The 19,668-nt window shown below is 35.9% G+C and overlaps 1 protein-coding gene across 5 annotated transcripts in view; it reads left to right on the forward strand.

The window, feature by feature from the left end:
- CSMD3 (CUB and Sushi multiple domains 3) overlaps positions 1-19,668 on the forward strand; it is a 637,009-nt gene that overhangs the window by 344,785 nt on the left and 272,556 nt on the right. For all 5 annotated transcript variants that reach the window (XM_065830155.2, XM_071803847.1, XM_071803848.1 and 2 more), the window contains 2 exons: positions 14,542-14,724; positions 15,811-16,137. In XM_065830155.2, the coding sequence (XP_065686227.1) occupies positions 14,542-14,724; positions 15,811-16,137 (510 nt within the window). The remainder of the gene's footprint in view (positions 1-14,541; positions 14,725-15,810; positions 16,138-19,668) is intronic.

The following is a 19,668-nucleotide window of genomic DNA, read 5'->3' on the forward strand; positions in this document are numbered from 1 at the left end:
GAAGACCCTCTGGCTACCAAATCCTTGCCATCTAAACCAAATAGAAACTCACTATATTACTTTTATAGAAGCAAATCCTACTCTGTCTTTTTAGAGTGAATCTGGGAATTTCTCTTTCTGTATGTGTTTGTTTGGGGGAAGATGGTATTTGTTCTGTGGTTTTGGAGTTGGGATTTTTTGTGGGTTTGGTTATCTTTTTAGTCAACCTTAATTTCCTTTTGGAAAGACATGGCTGCGTTGTGCCAGAATGGAGTAACTGACCAAACTAAAAGGAGCAGGGTGAGTGAATTGTGGGAGCAGAGCCCTGAGTGGGCAGGAAAGCAAGCTTCATGTACAGTCTAAAGGCATCTGAAGCCAAAGCTCTGTGTAGAAATAGAGAGGTCTCTCTGAAATGACAGTGGAATGGAAGAGGTTTACCACTTAGATAAGTGAGATACATTAGTTAAACCCCATATAAAGAATATATGATAAGTGATTTTGACATGAGTTGGAATAGTAATACACCATATTATAATTTGTCATAATATAGTGCAATAGCAATTCCGCATCAATCATGTTTATAAGAAGTTCAGGGTGTTCTATTATTCCCCATAACTACTGGGTTTTTTTCAGTGTTGTGTAGGCATTTATTTTTACCATTCATTTTATCACTACTGTATGAGTGGATCAACACACAGGATCACAGGATCAACACCTTTTTTATTTTTTTTTTTTTTTTCCGTATTGGTAATTGTTTCTCTTTCTTCTTTTATGTGTTTATCAGCTTGGCTGGGTGCTTTATCCCAAATGTGACACCTTCATAATAGATCTGCCACCAGCTTCTTTTTCCTCTTCCAATTGGCACTAAACTGATCAGATTTGAGCAAGATTTTAACGTCCTTAAAATTCTTGTGCAGTGTTCAAATGTTCCTAATAAAAAAACAAGCTAGAACTATTAGTCTTACATCCTGATTAGATGTTTAGCTCAGAAAAAATAGGGAATTTAAATCTTAGCAAGATTATTCCTAATGTAAAACCTTGGTAGTGTTGCATAGTCACAAATATATTCAGAATATGATGCAGATAACCATCATAGAATCATTCAGGGCATTGGATGACAAGATTTATTGACTGCCATTAAAGAAGAGTTGCAGAGCTAGTGGAGGTTGAAAACATTTTCTGCCTTGTTATAAGTAATAGTAACATCAATGGATTTGAAGGTTCTGCAGATGATATACTAGCTGCAAATAAATTCACAGTTGTTAACAGATAACTCTGGATGTGTCAAGAGATAATTTCTGGATGATAACTTCAACAGTCTTGGGTTTGGACTTCTATCTGCACACATTTACCATATAAGAAGGAAAAGGATAACACTGTTCAGAGCAGTAGGGTCGGCATTGTATGTAGAAGTCTGCTGGACTCCAATAGTGTCAAAAAAATCCACTGAAATAATTAATTTTCTTTTATATGTTCTTCAAAAGCATACAGACAGGTAAAGATGAACGTACTGAATCTATTGAAACATTCTATTTTACTGATGATTTTCTAAAGAGATAAGTGAAATACCTTAGTCAAATCAGCAATGACACAAATGAGTTTTCTTCTGCTACTCATACTAGTAAAATAGTATCTTGTATGTCTTTATCATAACTTAGAATAGATTTTAAACATTGAGGGACCACATTCTCTATAGCCTCAGTCTCTTTATGATGATTAACAACATGCTTATATTTTTTTCATTGAAATCAAATTACTCAGCCTGTGGAAGAAAGCTATTCTTATTTTAAAATGAGAAAAGCCCCATCCATTTAAATAAAAGGATTCAAGCACAGAAATTATTGAATTCATGTAGCTGCTAGTAAATGGATTTTAGGCTTAATGGTACCTCAAAAATTATTTCAGATGTTTCTGCATCTGCATATGGTCAGTATTACCATGTTCAAAGTATACAGATTCCAAACACAGCTACAGCTGTTGCTTCCAGTCATCTGTTTTCCTAAAAAAGTAAAGAATTGGAAAGATATATTCAGAAGGCACCTTGCAGTTTTTGTTAGCATCTTTCTTGTTGGAGTGTTTCAGTGGTTTTGACAATTATCTAACAAATATTTTATTAAGAACATTTTTTCAGCTTGCATTGATATTGTTATTTCCTTTCAACAAGTTAAGCAGTAACTGGGGCTCTAAGGGATATTTTGTGTATTCTCCTTGGAAGTGATCACGTAAAGGATCACAGACTTATATAAAATTCCTTGGTATTATTTTTCTGTTTATTCTTTCTTGCTAATGCCTAGTTTCTATAGTTCCAAAAGGAAAGCTAACAGTGTAGTTTGCTGCTATTAACGGTTATATCAAGGGGGAGCTGTTGGAATTTATGTTTTCTGTCTTTTACAAAACTATTGTTTTGAGGTGTAATTATATGATATAATACTTAAAAATGTGGAATTGTATTTCAACTTTTAAAATAAAACCATTGATAGTTGCATGAAACTTCCTTCAAATCATCCACTGATCCATCTTTAGTCCAGCTAAAGTCAAATACATTCAGGAAAAGCTGCCAGGAATTAGTTAACTATGCCCAACTGGAGTTCCCCAAGGCTCAAGTAGCTGTGTTAATGAAAGCAAATGTAACATAACCTCATTTCTACCCATTCTCTTGCTTCTTAGGAGAAGGGAGTTAGCTGAAAAGAAGAGGGGTGGTTGCTACAAAGCTGTAGTGGCTGGGGAGCAAAGAGAATTGAATAGGCAAACAAGAATATAAAGATGTATATGAGCACCACAGCTTCAGAAGAACATAGTGGGAGGATAAAACATGCCTCCCCTGCCATGCATCTTCTTTTCACATCAAAATTATACTGAAACAGGATGAGAATTACTGTTGTAAGTCTGAAGGAGGAAGGCTGTATTCATAGCGTTTTGGGGAACAAAGTTGTGCAGGAAGCAGAGGTCTCTTGAGTGCAACATAGGTAGAAGACAAACATTGTTAATGATTCTCTAAACTTTAAAGTGATATTTTATCAAATATTCAAATAACAGCTGTTTTTTCACAAGCAAACCTGGAATTAAAAAGATATTGGGATTTAGTGATATTTCCACAGAAATTTAGGAAATGCTAGAATCAGAAAGAATTTGGAAGAGATAAAATAGGACTACCCATTTCTCTGAACTATTTGATATGAAGCAATAATTTAGTATTGATACATGGCTGCTGGTTTCTAGCTATTCTTCTTTTAGTCACTGCAATGTTCTGAGGGCAGAATGACCACTGATTAAAAAAATATGCACTTGGTTTTAGATTTTTTATGTGTATATTGTTTTTTTTTTTTTGAAAACACACACACACACACACACACACACACACACACAACCCCAAAAACACAAACAAAAAAGCCCCAAAGCAACAACAGCAAAAGAAAATAAACCACCAGCCAGCCAAATAACCAAAAAAAAACTCCACCCAAAAGCTAAAACATTGGTGACTGAACCAGCAAGTAATGGAATGATTAATGTTTTATTTATTCAGTGCAATTACCTGAAATGAAATAAAATACTATTAACATCAACCCCAGAACCTGGAACATTCTAATTAAGTGTTAAATTAATCCAAAGTCAAAGTGAATAATAAGTTTAAGCTTAAGTTTGTCAGAAACTAAAGTACTGAATAAAAAGGTAGGTTGTGAAAATTAGCTTTTAGACAACCCAGGGAATCTCTTTTATGCCTCTAGTACAGTGTGTAAAAGAAATATAATATAGTATTTTCTGTATGCTTTATACTATTGCTAGTATTCATTTTAATACTCATATCTGTACATATTATTATGGCAATATATTTCTTGCTTGTATCTTTTACTTGAATGGCTGCTTTCATTAATGTCCATTACAGTATTAATGGTATGTAACACAAAATCAATAAGTGAAATTGAAAAACTCAACATGTCAATTATGGCCTTGTCATTAATTTCAGAGGATTTAAGTATTACATTTACAAAATAGTCTTTCTGGCTTTCTTCATAATCTTTCTATATTGAAATGCCTGTGTTTATATGTTCCAGTTGCCTTGTACTATTTAATAATTTTTTTTGTTGGATTTTACTGTCTACTCATGTGTATGATATTTTGTAAATTCTCCGGCCTTCAAGGACATTGATCGTCCTTTGATTGCTTTGAGTATTGCATCTCTTGCATTCTTTGAAATACTTTTTTTTTTTTAATTTTATTTTTTTATTACTCCCTACATGAAGCAAGGTTAAACAGATATCTTAAAGGAATTGCCTGTATTTGGGGAACTGGATATGGATTTGACACACAACTAAAATTTTCTCCTCTCTGCCCCACGCCTTCCTTTCCCCACAATCCAACACCTTTCTCCTATTTGTTTATTACTGGGATTTTTTTAGAAACCAACTAGAAACCAGCAGTACAGCAGATACACTGTTATGTTTCGACATCCTAATTTAATCACCAGTTTGGTCTAGATAACTATTGGCCCCTATTTTTATTTTTTTTTTACCCACTGACTATGTTATCAGTGGAGGTTGCTACTATCTGATCAAATACATGAGGAATGGGACAAAATGGCTAATGCAAAGAAACCAACAACAACAACAACAAAAACAACAAATAAAAAAGAGAGATGTCAGTATTATGTAGGAATTTGTGGTCACCTAAGGTGAATGAATAGGTTCATCCTCAGAAGTAGTTTTGGTTATAAAGACAGAGCAAGGTATCTTGAGTATTTGTTGAACTGAATCCATGTTCTTAATAATTTTGTTGAAATTTGGGTAGCATTGTGATCTGTAAAATTCAAAATAAAATCAATAATTCAAGTAAAAAATAAGATTTTAGATTAACTGTTTATTTAAATAAATTACACATAATGATTTAAAACTAAGTTGTTTTGATGCAATCAAATATTCTCCTAAATGAACATTCTCCTGGAGCTACTAATGATTTCTTCATGCTTCATTTTTTTGAGGCAATAAAGGAGTTTGCATTTGATACAAAGATCTTGAAAATAGTAAGGGTGATTATCTATAATATGTTAGACTGTCTGTGTTGTGTAAAGTAACAAATAAAGTTGGTATGAGTCATCTTGGGGGTTTCTGAGTATTAAACTATATTTTCTCATTAGTTTGCATTCCCAATCAGACAGTGTTTTTATTTTAGGCGATATTTAAAATTTACTTCAGTCCCAAAGCATGTGCTCAAAGATAAAAACATTCTTACATGCTCCTGTAATTTAGGACTCAAAAGTGTTAACAGGGTAAGCTACTTTTCTGTGGGTTCTACATATTGCTGAGCTTGCTGACAAGCCTCAATATACAGACTATTATTTCTTCCACCTTTCTCTTATAATTTAAATATTTCTGTTTGTGCTTTTGAATGAAATTAGACTTAATGCCCCAGCTGTTTAATTCAGCAGACTTTTGAACATTCTAAATAGATTTTAAGCAAAGTGGAAAATGGGAGATACCAGAAGGTAATAAGTGGTAAAATGTTATATAAAAGACAGTTAGAACTTAGAAAATGGTGTTGTGCTATCAGAATTTTTAAATTATCCTAAATATAGGTGTCTGAAAAGAAGAAAGTATGTATATCTATAAAGTCTATAAGTACCCACAACATATACAAGTACATAATTATGTATGAAATATTTCATGCTTATTGTAAAAAACATTAGATAAATTATACAATAAAAATCATGCAGATATAACTGCTGTCTGTCTGAAAAATCTTTTGGCATAGAGAATGGCTGTAAGCAGTTTTTCTTTATCCAAGAAAAGTTGGGTGCTTGTGATATACGTAAAATATTACTTTTAATGGTGGCTGCCATTGTTGTCCCACTGCATTCTCAGAGGAGCCTCATCTAACTTTCCCATAAGTGACATTAGCCCCATTACCCTGTTTCCATGAATTATGCTTCTTTGTGAAGCATTCACATTCTGACTCATCACTTCACCTTATCAGGAAATGAGAAGTACCCTGATAATTGACATGATTCAGCAAGGGTGCAGAAGGTTACCACTATGTACATAACAAGGAAAGAACAGCTGCTTCTTTTATAATTTTTTTTTTTTTTCCCCATAGAATTTCACTGACTGACTCTATACCCTTGGATGTTCTTTATAACACATTATATCCTAAACATCTTGTGAATTCATACAGGGATAAGACCTGTTTGCACAAATTCTCCTCCTCTCATCATTTCCTGCCTTTACGTATGTGTTTCTTCTATCAGGGAACCCAGGAGCACAAAGCTCTGTTTGTAAAGCACAAAGCTTTGTTTATAAAAATACTTGGGCTTCTACAGTAAGAGTTAATAGACAAAACTATTTCCTTTATTTGAAGATATGTATAAACTTAATAATATTTGGGAGAAAGTATCACCTATTGTGTTATTCAAATCGTTTTTGTTTACTGAATGTAGCAGTGCCTAAACCCTGTTACATGAAATGTGACCCAATCTCTAATCTTTTACCCTGAAAGTGGTTAAACATAGTCTAAGATCTTGATGAAATTGGTCCATAACTGTTTTTCTGCTACATACCTCTAAGATTCTTTTTTTGAATATGCATACTATGAAGACATATGGCATAGTTTACCAAATGCTTGTATTATTTATCATCCTAATTGACACTAAGAAATATATGTTCTTGATTCATAAGTTATTCATTTTTATCTTCCTGCTTGTTGATTTTTTGAGTGCTTTTTCTCTCTACGATTTAAGTTCTAATATTCAAGATAAGATAAATTGCTGGTTCCTTGTGATTTGCGAACAAAATTTCTACAAGTATGCAATGATATCTTTTTCTAGCTCTTTGAATAAGCAAGTCCTGCAGTGGGAACACTTAAATGACAATTTCACAACTAAATCTGACTTGTAATGTATGTTCAGTAATGTATGTATTAATCTAAATCGTACATACACTTGTGTTTTGAAGTGGAATTATATACAGTTTTCCCCAGTATCTTATAAAATGTCAATATATGATGGCAAATCTTTGTAACTTTTGATGTGGCAAATTCAAATATCAAGCAACCAGCTTCATTCTTTTTTGAATCACATACTGAAACTATCTCTTTTCAAAAAATAGTTACTTAATCCAGTATGCTTAGTTGCAACAAAAGCATGTAATAAATTCAAATGCAATTTTACTTATGCTAAAGAATTTTAGTTCCCTCTCATATTTCCATTGATATGGTCAGAGAAACAAAAAAATGAGCATTATTCTAAAATGCTGTTAAAGAGTGATTGTTTTTTGCCTGGTATTTCTCTGAAGTACTATAGATTTTGCTGCTCAGCCGAAGTGATAGCAAGTCTTCAGTATTGTATTTTTCCACTGTGTGTGAGTGATATCTTTTCTTTCAGATTTTTTTTTTTTTCCCTTATAGGAATGACATTCTCAGCTTTTATTTTCCCTTGAGTTACAGGAGGGAAAAGATAGACAAGTTTACCTCTTCAAGCCCTAACTCCTGTGTGACTCTGTCAAGATGCATTTGTGTAAGAAGTGACCATTTATTTTCCCCAAGGCCTATTTAGTCACCTCCAGAATGTGTCTGTCCTTCACAAAGACAGGGCATAAAAGAAAAAGAACATTCCTATCTTGCTCTTTCTATACTGGTAGCTAATGTAGCTTTTGGCTCTCCCTTCAGTTCATCACTGGGAATCTACAGAACCCTTCAGTGAGATACACAAAAATAACAACAGGATGATTTAAAACAAAATTAGATGGTTACCTTAATTCTATTTCTATTTTTCTTTTCTTTTTACCTTAGTAAGTTTTCTGAATATTTCTTGCCTGAAAGTATGGTAACAGTTATAAGCTACATCCAGTGCACTGTGATCACAAACTTAAAAATCTTATAAAAAAAGTTTCCAAAATAATGAATATCCTAAACAGTCCCAAGATGAATTAGCCTTTAAAAACAGCTGGATCTCTAATACCACAAGAAATCATGGCTCCTTTTACTTTAAATGTCCTTTGTAGTGAAAAGTGGATTTATTTTTGTTCCCCTCTCAAAAGCCTTAAACCTCAAAAGATCATGCCTGACGCATTATTAACACATTTAACAAACTGTATTTATGCTTAGATGTTTGTGGTTTTTTATGACTACACAGAAAAAAGGACTATCTGAAGGAAATCATATTAACATAAATGGGTTTTTTGTTGGTTTGTTTATCTTAGAAACAAATAACAATATTCATCTTGTGAACCACAGATTAATAAGTCACTGGTAGTGACCACAAGAAAAGAAAAATACATTCTAGCCATCTATTATTGTAGTCAACATGAACTGCAAAACTCAAAAAGCAGACTTAATCATAAAAGAGAACATGAATCAAAATGCAAAAATACAAAGTGATGAAAATATAAATTGAAATACAAAAATATGTTTAAGCAATAAGATTACTTTTAACTTTTCAAAGTTAGCTATTGTATATAACAAACTTATTCCAAATGCTTTTACTATGCAATACCCTGTAGAAATAGTGTTCCCACTAAAATATACTTTTTAACAACTTCTGCTGTGAACTGCAGCTTTGATATACATGTGCATTATATGAAAGAATGTTTGTCCTTTTTTGGTTTTTTGGGTTTTTTAAAGTTTAAATTATAACATTACTATTTGAGTTGTTTGAAAACCTACTCTTTCTTCTGCTAATCTTAAACAACTGTAAATAATTTGTATTTATCATAAATGAATTATTTAAGATGAGGGACTAGTGCAAGTTTATCAAGAAATGAAACTTAATCAGTCTCTGAACCGAAACTCTTAGGAGTTGTTGAAACAAATATGCAATGTAGGGAAGCTGAAACAAGTGTGGTAGAACTAGAAGTAAAAAAATGTGAACATCGTTTTCCCTCTTCATGACTTAAAACAAATAGTGATCTTTCCATAATTGTGTTATTTACAATGTCATTATCTGACAAAATCCCAGTAAGCAGTAGTTTTTTTTCTTATCTGTTTCAAAGAAAGTTAGTGGACATTCTCTAAACAAATCTAAGTTATTTGCACTTCTGCTCCTAAGGAAAACTAAGTAATGACAAAAATATACTGTTTCAAATTCAGAAACGAACTCATGCTGACATGAAATTTAGAGAGTATAAAAGTGGTGTAAGCAAGTCATACGGAAAAGATTAAAGTAATAAAGGAAATATTTGCTATAAATGTAAATTGATATGACTGGGGTTTAAGGATGATTATTTTCATTTAAAACTGTCATTCAAATGACATCTTGTTTAACATAATACCATTTATGAAAGCAAATTAAATATAAGTCTATGGATGTAATCTCTCAAATACAGTAATCAGTTAGGATAAAGGAAAATAGTAATTTTTTTTTTTTTTTTCAACTAACTCTCATAAATAATTATATTCTGCCTATGAATTTTCTGAATGCAGAATCAGTTCCTTTAAGTCTTCCTGACAGGGATGTCTGATAGAAGACAAGCAAAGCAAGCTCACTGTATCAGCTTTCCTCAGCTATATATCTCTTTAAATTTGACAAAACGCATGGAGATCCTTGGTATTTAGGATCAAATAATAATTAGAGAAAACCATTGGCCCAGCTACATCAGCATAATATCCCCAAAAGAGCATAAATTTAAGTAGGAATAAATACATTTACTGTTCAGCACATTCTCTGAGAAAATGACATTAGTTTACTTAATGCAATCACTTGTTGGAGAACCAGTTTATAGAATACATTTATTTTCTCAAATGAAATGTGAAGTGACTTAGACACTTAGAACATTATTAATCTATCAGGACAGCCTAGGAAAACTTTGTATTTCTTTAGGAGTTAAAACCTGAGTATTTCTGTAGGTTTGACACTAAAAGTCTCATCAACATTGAAGAGAGGAGGAATGAGTTCATGGTTTTTTTGGGAAATCTTATGTTGTTTATTCAGGACAGCTTTAACTTTTATTGGAGGCTTGTGGTCAGGGGAGAGTTTGAACCAGTTTTTATCTTTTTTCTTTTATTATGAATTATATTCTTATTTTCCCAGAACTGTTTGAACAATTTTTTTTTTTCTTTTTAACAAAAAAAAATGTTGACATTTGTTGTGCTTTTTGTTAGATGGTTTGGTTTTGTTGGTTTTGATTCTTATTTAATGAAACAGAATAACTACTTTCAATTCACTATGAATTCTTTCCTTAAATAATCTTCAACTCATTTCCATTTCCTTGTTGAAAGGGAAGGTTATTTTTTTTTTGTCACATTTCAGTTATATTCAGAGCATTAATAAATGAAATCTTTGAGAAATGACATGTATACTGCTGACAATATGACCCTAGAAATACTATCTGAGTTAAAATCAAAAGACTTTTTTTTTTTTTATTTTTTTCTCATAGTGAAACTACCAAATGTGACAATGTAAAAATGTGGCAGCAAGACCTTTAAAGAGAAATTTTTCAACTATGGTTTAGGGATCTTTGTTGCTATTATTATTGCATGTGATAAATTGATTTTTAGATTTTTGTCCTTTTTATAGTTATGATCTCTCATGGATGGAATTTGGGGCAGGTGGGATAGACAAGGAAAATAAAAACATTTTGTACTGAATTTGCATTACCTACGTACCGTATTTCCTGTATTAGTAGATGATGAATGCATTCTTAAGTTTTATATCTTGAACACAACATTTCCTTTAGAACTTTCTAAGACATAACAGACTGCATCCAAAGGTGCTGAGAGAGGTAGTGAATCTCCTTGCAAGACCCCTTTCCATCATCTTTGACAGTTTGTCGAGCTTAGGAGAGATCCCCAAAGACTGGAAAAAAAGTTACATGATCTTCAACAAAAGCCAAATCTTGACCTTTGCAACTGCAAGCTGATCTTTATTTCAATTTCTGGGGAAATCATGGATCAAGTCCTCTTGGAAACCATTTTCTGGCATAGGAACAAAGTGTTTTGGAACAGCTAGCATGAATTTATCAAGGGTAAATCACACCTGACCAAGCTGATAGCTCTTTTATAATAAATCACTAGATCGCTGGACAAGTGGAGAGCAATGAAGGTTGCCTACCTCAGTCTTACCAAGGCTTTTCACTCTGTCCACTCATTTAGAATTGGATATGTGAATATAATGTCCTGAATTGGATGTAAGAATACTGTAGCAAGTAACCAGTAGGTGAAAAAACAAACAAACAAACAATGACAAAATAACAACACAAACAAAAAACAACAAGAAAACCCACAAACAGGTTGGATAATAGGGTAGAAGGAAGCATTTAATGGATCATACTGTACTGGAGGCCAGGAACAAGAAGAGTACCACAGGTGTCTACTTTGGGATACTCCATTTTGTCATTGGCTGTGAAAAGGCTATGGAATGCATTCTCGTGACATTTGCAGATGACATCAAATGGGGAGAAACAGTCTAATATGCTCAAGAACAGTGCTGCTATCCAGAGGGACCTATACAGGCAAGAGGAATGGGCGTGCAGGAACTTCATGAAATTCAACAAGGTCAAGTGCTAAATCCTGCATCTGGGAATGAACAATTCCTATATACAGTAAAGGCTGGGGAGTGCTTTTCCAGAAAAGGTCTTGGTGCACTGTCATACACCAAATGGATTGTAAACCAGCAGCATACCTTGGCAGCAGAGAAGGTCAGAAACTTTATGGGCTAGATTAACAGACAGGAGCACAGATTGATAGAAGTGATTGTTCTCTCTTACTTGGCCCTCCTTAGACTCTATCTAAGATAGTCCATCCAGTTTTGAGAGACTGATTAACTGAAGTGAGTTCAGTGGAGGGCTGCCAAGGTGATCAGGGGCCGGAGTACTTGCCCTGTGAGGACAGCCTGGGGGAACTGGGCTTGTTCAGCCTGTAGAAGTAGGGCCTAATATCAGTCTGCCAGTGGCTATAAGGAGGTTATTGAGAAGACAGAAGCAGGCTCTTTGCACTGGTACATGATAGAAGGATGGTGGGACAGTGGACATAAGTTAGAACAAGAGAAGCTCAGACTGGATATAAGCAAAAACATTTTTTCCATGCAGACAGCCAAGAAGTGGTACAGGTTGCAGAGAACATTCTCCAACCTGGTAGCTTTTCAAGACCCAACTGGATAAAGTAACCTGATCTAACTGCAGAGCTGAGCCTGTTTTGAGCAAGAGCAAGGCCTAGAGACCTCCTCCATGGAAAGTAACAAGAAGGATTTCTTCAGGTACATAAGAGGACAAAGGAACATGAAAGAAACTGTATCCACCCTGATGAATGAAATGGCAGACTTGGCTACAACTGACAAAGAGAAGGCTGACATACTCGGTAATGTTTCTGCCTCGGTCTTCAGCAGCAAGAGGCCTAACCACACCACCCAACTCACAGAATCAAAAGACAGGGACTGGGAGAATGAAATACTGCCCAGTGTAGGAGACCAGCTTAAATACCTTCTAAGGAATGTGAATGAATGCTAGTCTATGGGAACTGATGAGATGCATCCCAGTGTCCTGAGGGAACTGGCAGATGAAGTTGCTAAGCCACTATACATTATATTTGAAAAACTGTGGCAGACTGGTGAAGTTCTCAGTGCCTGAAAAAGAGGAAACATAACCCTTAGTGTTAAAAAGGAAAGAAAGGAAGACATGGGGAAACTACAGGCCAGACAGTCTCACCTCTGTGTCCAGCAAGATCATGGAGCAGATCTTCTTGGCAATTATGCTAAGGCACATGGAGAACAGAGAGGTGATTAGTGACAGCCAACATGGCTTCACTATGGACAAATCATACCTGAAAAATTTGATGGCCTTCTGTGACGGGATTACAGCACTGGTGGATAAGGGAAGAGCAACTGATGTTGTCAACCCAGACTTGTGCAAAATATTTGATACCATCCCACACAACATCCTTCTCTCTAAAACGGAGAGACATGGATTTGATGGATGGACCACTTGGTGGATAAAGAATTGGATGGATGGTAGCACTCAAAGAGTTGTGATCAGTGGCTCACTGTCCACGTGGAGGCTGGTGTCCCTCAGGGGCCCATACTGGGGCCAGTATTATCTTTGCCAGAGACATGGACAGCGCGATTGAGTGCACTCTCAGGAAGTTTGTTGATGACGCGAGGCTGAAGCTGAGTGGTGTGACTGATACTCTAGAGGAAAGGGATACCATTCACAGGGACCTTGACACATTTAAGAGCTTCATCCATGTGACCCTCAAGAATTTCAATGAGGCCAACTGGAAGGTACCAAACCTGGCTTGGGGCAATCCCAAACAAGGATAATGGTTGGTTGAAAAGTGGATTGAGAGCCGCCGTGGGGAAAAGGACTTGGATTACTGGTGGATGAAAGACTGAATATGAACTGGCAATGTGTGCTTGCAGCCCAGAAATCAAATAACATCCTGGGCTATGTCAGAAGACGTCCGGCAAGCAGGTTGAGGGAGGTGACTCTGCAACTTTACTCTACTCTCATGAGAAGCTACCTGGAGTACTGTGTTCAACTCATGGTCTCACAGCGTAAGAAAGACATAGACCTGCTCAAGAGGGTCCAGAGGAGGGCCACAAAGATGATCAGAGGGCTGGAGAACCTCCCCTGTGGGACAGGTTGAGAGAGTTGGAGTTTTTCAACCTGGAGAAGGTTCCAGGGAGACCTTATAGTTGCCTTCCAGTACCTAAAGGGGGTCTACAGGAAAGGGACTCTTTATTAGGGAGTGTAATGACAGGACAAGGGGTAACAGGTTTAAATTGAAAGAGGGCAGATTTACATTGGATATAAGGAACACATTTTTCGTTATGAAGGTGGTGAGACACTGGAATAGGCTGCCCCAAAAAGTTGCGTATGCTCGTCCCTGGAGCTGTTCAAAGTCAAGTTGGACAGGGCTTTGAGGAACATGATCTAGTGGAAGGTCTCCCTGCCCATGGCAGGGGAGTTGAAACTAGATGATCTTTAAGGTCCCTTCCAACCCAAACCATTCTATGATCCTAGCTTGAACTGCCATTGTGAAGTTTGTGAAGTGTATATGGGTGAGAAATGTTTTTTAGAAGATCCCTCCATGCTTGTATCTACAAGTGAAAGTTCAGGACAGTATGTAATTTGAGATAATATCATGGCTGTAACAATTGTAGAAACAGGAGAGAATCATTCAGGTACCTTGCAGTTAAGTTTACTGAGGGAAAATGTTAAGTATAAAGAAGTTATTTTTGCATGTGTGTACATAATATGTGAGTATATAAATGTGCATATATGTGTCTATATACATATTTATGCATAACCTTCTTTTGACTTCGGGTGATTTTTTGGTCACTGCTCCCTTTTTTTTGATCATGTCATATGTTCATCAGTTTAAGCTCAACTTGAAGATGGACAGTGTTTACACAGTTTGAAGTACCCACCCTATTGATATAAAAAGCTCTGATTTTTCGAAGATACTTACAGAGAGTTTCCTCCTTCAGAAACTATAGAATCAGACTCAGTGGTGTGTTTCAGCAACTGTTATGTAGATTATTTTAATTTTCTTATAATAATTTATAGTATTTTCTAGATGTAAGCATGTACCCACAGGGAGCTTGTTTTATTCTTCTATAAGTAAATTCCTTACTTATTTCAACAGAAATTGAAAAGGAAAGCTGTGGGGATCCTGGAACACCATTGTATGGTATCAGAGAAGGGGATGGATTTTCTAACCGTGATGTTTTAAGGTTTGAGTGTCAGTTTGGATTTGAATTAATTGGAGAGAAATCTATCATTTGCCAAGAAAACAACCAGTGGTCTGCAAACATACCAATCTGTATTTGTATGTACCAAATATTTTTATTATTATTTTTTTAATACATAACATTATGATAAGTTTTTCTTTATGTGTACTAATTTATGTGATTGATTGCAGAGTTAGCACAATGCAATTAATTCCACTGACAGGGTGAATTTACTTTTGTTCATGGTGGGTTTGCCTAATAATTATGCCCAAGACTGGTTCTAGAACTGCTAAAACATTTTTTTATTTTACTAGTAACTATTAAAGCAGTTGTATTTATGTGATTTGATATAATGTTTTATTATTGGCTTTTTTGTAGCATTTTGAAGATTTTATATGTATGATACACTTTTTCTAGGTACTTTTATAAGTGAATATATTTCCTTAGATTAGATGTAACCAAGAGTTTAAATTATTTACGTTGTTTCCCCATGTGTTATATATGAATAATTTTTAGCACTTAAATGATCATAGACATTTATAGCTCTCTTCTGGTTATGTTACACAACATAAATAAAACCAAATGTTGTTATACATATTTGTGGCAACACCTTTCTTAATTTTTCCACTGAAATAGTACAGATCAAATATACTGAGAGTGCAATCTGTTGCTTTCATCCCTGCAACTCAATAAAATATGGCTTAACTGGAATGCTTGAATATAAAATATTATCCTGATAGGAAAAAAAACCAACTCTGTTGTCTCTTTGAGGGCAGTTAATTTCTTGTGCTTCTGTGTGAACAGCAAATGATAAGGGCGCTATTGACTTTCTGCCTCTTTAATGTGCTCAGTGAGAGCTCTGCGCTTCTAAACAGTTCCCTAAAGGAGAAAGTAAGTGGTGTCAAGTGATTAAAGATTGTTGAACATGGGTAAATTGTAAGGACTACTGTGGACTTCCAATGCAACAAGGATGTTCTTTATTACTCATGAGCTCTGCTTAGGAGGTAGTTTTATTGAGGGGAAGTTAGGAAGAAGAAAAAAAAAAAAGTACTTTCTTCTGGCTTCATAGATCATAACAAATACTGAATTATTCAGCTGAGCTTCTCTTATAACAACTCTAGTGATAAAATAAATGTTTATTAAAATGTTTTATTCTATTACCTAATTTCTCTCTTTTTTGACAGTTCCTTGTCTTTCCAATTTCACTGCACCAATGGGAACAGTTCTTTCCCCTGATTATCCAGAGGGATATGGGAATAATTTAAACTGTATCTGGACAATAATTTCAGACCCTGGGAGCCGAATTCATCTCTCTTTTAATGACTTTGACTTGGAATCTCAGTTTGACTTCCTTGCAGTTAAAGATGGTGACTCTCCAGATTCCCCCATAATAGGAACATTTACTGGTGCTGAAGTTCCTTCCCATCTTACTAGTAATGGTCATATTTTGCGTCTGGAATTTCAAGCTGACCATTCAATGTCAGGACGTGGATTTAACATAACTTATAACAGTGAGTAGTAATATTTATATACATATATATGTGTGTGTGTTTCCTTTTCAACTTACAGGTTAGGTGATACATATAAGTATGTAAAAATGACGTTAACAGACCTTCAAACAAATCCTATATAGCTACAAATACCTAATCTAGGTGTTTAGATTGTCTTTCAAATACAATGTTAGGGTTGAAAATATGTGTGTATTTATCATTTATGACATTAGAAATCATTGTGATGGGAGTAACAAGTCAGGCCAGTTTCAAATTGTAAACCAGGACTTTACTAAATTTGCTAACAGCACACTTTGTGCTGCTGGTTAAATTCTACGTAATATTAATCACCATGATTACATATACAAACATTTTACTCTTGAACACTCATATGCTAGTTTAGCTGTGAATGTGTGTAATACCCTGGAGTTGATGGCTGCAGTCCATGCTAGTTTCCAGTCACTGTTGCTAACATGGGCAGCTGCAGGAGTACTTTGGTAAGAAAAAGAAAACCACAATAGACTTGTCTTCTTTTTCTCTGTTTTACCTTCCTTATGGCTGAGGATTTTAAGCTGTTTTTGCCGCTTCCAGAAAGGAAGGTCTCCTGTTCTCCTGTTCCTACTTACCTTGTGTTTTTTCTTCTTACCAGTCATTCGTGACTATTCAGGAAGATGATGTCTCACTAATTTTCAGTCCCTTGTGCTTACCTTGTCTTTTGTTTGACATTTTTTTGCTGCTTGAATGCCTCTGTAGGCAACTACACCTGTCTGTCTTTGTCCTTTTGGTGATCAAATTGCTCAGATGCTTATTTAATATGCCTGTATGTTGTGCCTAGCTACACCATTACAATGTTATAAAAGTACAAGCTGTTGTTAGTTACTCTTGTAATTTGTATATGGGCTAGAGGTAAGTTCATATTAATTATATCCTGATTAATACGATTTTAACTTACAGCTCTAACAGCCACAGGGAAGGAAATTTCTAGACTGCTATTCAGAAAACCTGCAAGAAATAGTAGTTGGTCTTCTGTTTTGAGTGCTCTAAATTGTACATATCTATTTGTAGCTTTTGGAAGGGAAGCCAGCATCTTCTGTCACCTTTTGAATTTTGTTTATCTATTACACAGAAACAGAGAGTTTGCTATTGAAATACTGTCTGTGTTTTTCATTTCTGTCCTAGGGGAGGTGAAAATGTTAAAACTAACCCAAAAACATGCATAGCTCCATATTTACTAGTTGACACCACATTTACTGACAGCATTATAGTTGAAGGTGGCATTAAATATCTTCTCCAGTACTAAATACCATTAGCACTTACTCACCTTTTTGCTAGCAAAATCATTACATTTCTTTTGAAGGACATGTGAAGAACTACCTGCGTTTTATTTCTGTTGTATTTGGCATTTATCTCACACCAAAGTCAAGGCAGGATATATTCCCACTTTGGGCAGACATAATGATGCAATATATAAACCCACAGCATGAATAACACTGCAATATACAGCATGAAGCTTTCCTGGGAGCATATGCAAAATTAAACCTTGCCACCACAGCAATGAAGTGAGAAGGACTGGGCTTAGTCAGATTGTTCCTTTAGGGGAACTGGAAGGAAACTGGAAGGAGAGAAAATGCCTGAAGTATCAGGCTTGCTTCTATGTGTAGAGGGTTGTAGGGATAAGAGAGTGGCTTTTGAGGTGATCATCATATCCTCCAGCAGGAGCTGGCTCACCTCACACATTTGGACTTCCTTTTTTTTTTTTTTTTTTCTTAGTGATAATAGAGGTAGTAGTTTTCAACATCAAAAGGTAGACAAAATAGGCAAAAAAAAAAAAAAAGGATATATTGATATTCCCAGAAGTCTGATGTCAAGAGTAACGGGTCCCGTTCACGTCTTTCTCCCTATCACCTAAGAGTATGATGATTCCCAGAGGCTAGCTTGGAATTTAAGTGAATCTTCAACAACGTGATTTGAAGGAGATCTGCATACCCACATTTCCCCTTTCCAGAAGTATGTGTTGCATGCTTGGCTGGATGAAAAAAAAAAAAAAATCTTCATCGTTGAAGATATTTAACTCTGGGGAGTCTGGGGCGGGGTGGAAAACAACCAATCAACCAAAGGAACACAAAAATCATTTAAAACAAAGTGGAAATGAGGTTAAGTGAGCTTGGTAATTGAGAGACTCAGACTACACAGTTTTCTCCAAGGAATATTAATAATTAATATTATTATTTTCATAGTATTGCAAGGACTAGGTTCCCTTGTGGCTCTCTACCAAAATTCATATTTACCTCTCTATCGTTTTTTTTCTCCTGTTTTGTTTTTAGCTTGTCAGTCTTTGAGAGAAGTATTTCTTAAGACTTGAACATTGCTGTCTGAATAGAAAACAGATAAGCTGACACCAGACTACTGTGTAAACATTTTTTTTCTGATATTGTCTTATTGTCTTAGGAGAGGTACACTGCTGGATCTCATCCTCACTAACAAAGAGGGTCTGGTCGAAGCAGTAAAGGTTGAGGGCTGCCTGGGTTGCAGTGACCACGAGATGGTGGAGTTCAGCATCTCGTGTGGCAGGAAGAGAATAGGAAGTAGAATTGCAACCCTGGACTTTGGCAGGGCTAATTTCGGCCTTTTCAAGCAATTGCTGGGGGAAATCCCATGGGCAAGACTGCTTGAAGGAAAAGGGGCCCAAGAGAACTGGATTGCATTCAGAGATTGCTTCTTCCATGCTCAGGATCAGAGCATCCCCACACGTAGGAAGTCGAGGAAGGGAGCCAGAAGGCCTGCGTGGTTGAATAGGGATCTGTTGGGTATGCTCAAGCAGAAGAGGCAAGTTTACAGGTCATGGAAGCAGGGACTGGCCACTTGGGAGGAATATAAGGCTGCTGTTAGAGGATGTAGGAAGGCAGCTAGGGTAGCCAAGGCCTCCTTAGAATTACAACTGGCGAGAGGGGTCAAGGACAGCAAGAAGAACTTTTTCAAATACATAGCAGATAAAACTAATACCAGAGGCAATGTAGGCCCACTGATGAATGAGGTGGGTGCCCTGGTGGCAGAAGACACAGAGAAGGCAGAATTGCTGAATGCCTTCTTTGTCTCTGTCTACTCTGCTGGAGGCTGTCCTGGGGAACCCTGTACCCCTGAGACCCCGGATGAAGCCAGGTTAATGGAGGAGTTTGCTTTAGTCGATGAGGACCGGGTTAGGGAACAATTAAATAGTCTGGACATCCATAAATCCATGGGTCCAGATGGGATGCATGCGTGGGTGCTGAGGGAGCTGGCTGAAGTCATTGCTAGACCGCTATCCATCATTTTTGCCAAGTCTTGGGAAATGGGAGAGGTGCCCGAGGACTGGAGGAAAGCAAATGTCATTCCAGTCTTCAAAAAGGGCAAGAAGGAGGACCCGGGTAATTATAGACCGGTCAGCCTCACCTCCATCCCTGGGAAAGTAATGGAACAGCTTATCCTTGGTGTCATCTCAAGGCATATCAGGGATAAGAGGGTCATTAGGGGCAGTCAGCATGGCTTTACCAAGGGTAAGTCATGCTTGACCAA

This window comes from Patagioenas fasciata, chromosome 2, assembly GCF_037038585.1.
Source record: "Patagioenas fasciata isolate bPatFas1 chromosome 2, bPatFas1.hap1, whole genome shotgun sequence".
NCBI lineage: Eukaryota > Metazoa > Chordata > Aves > Columbiformes > Columbidae > Patagioenas > Patagioenas fasciata.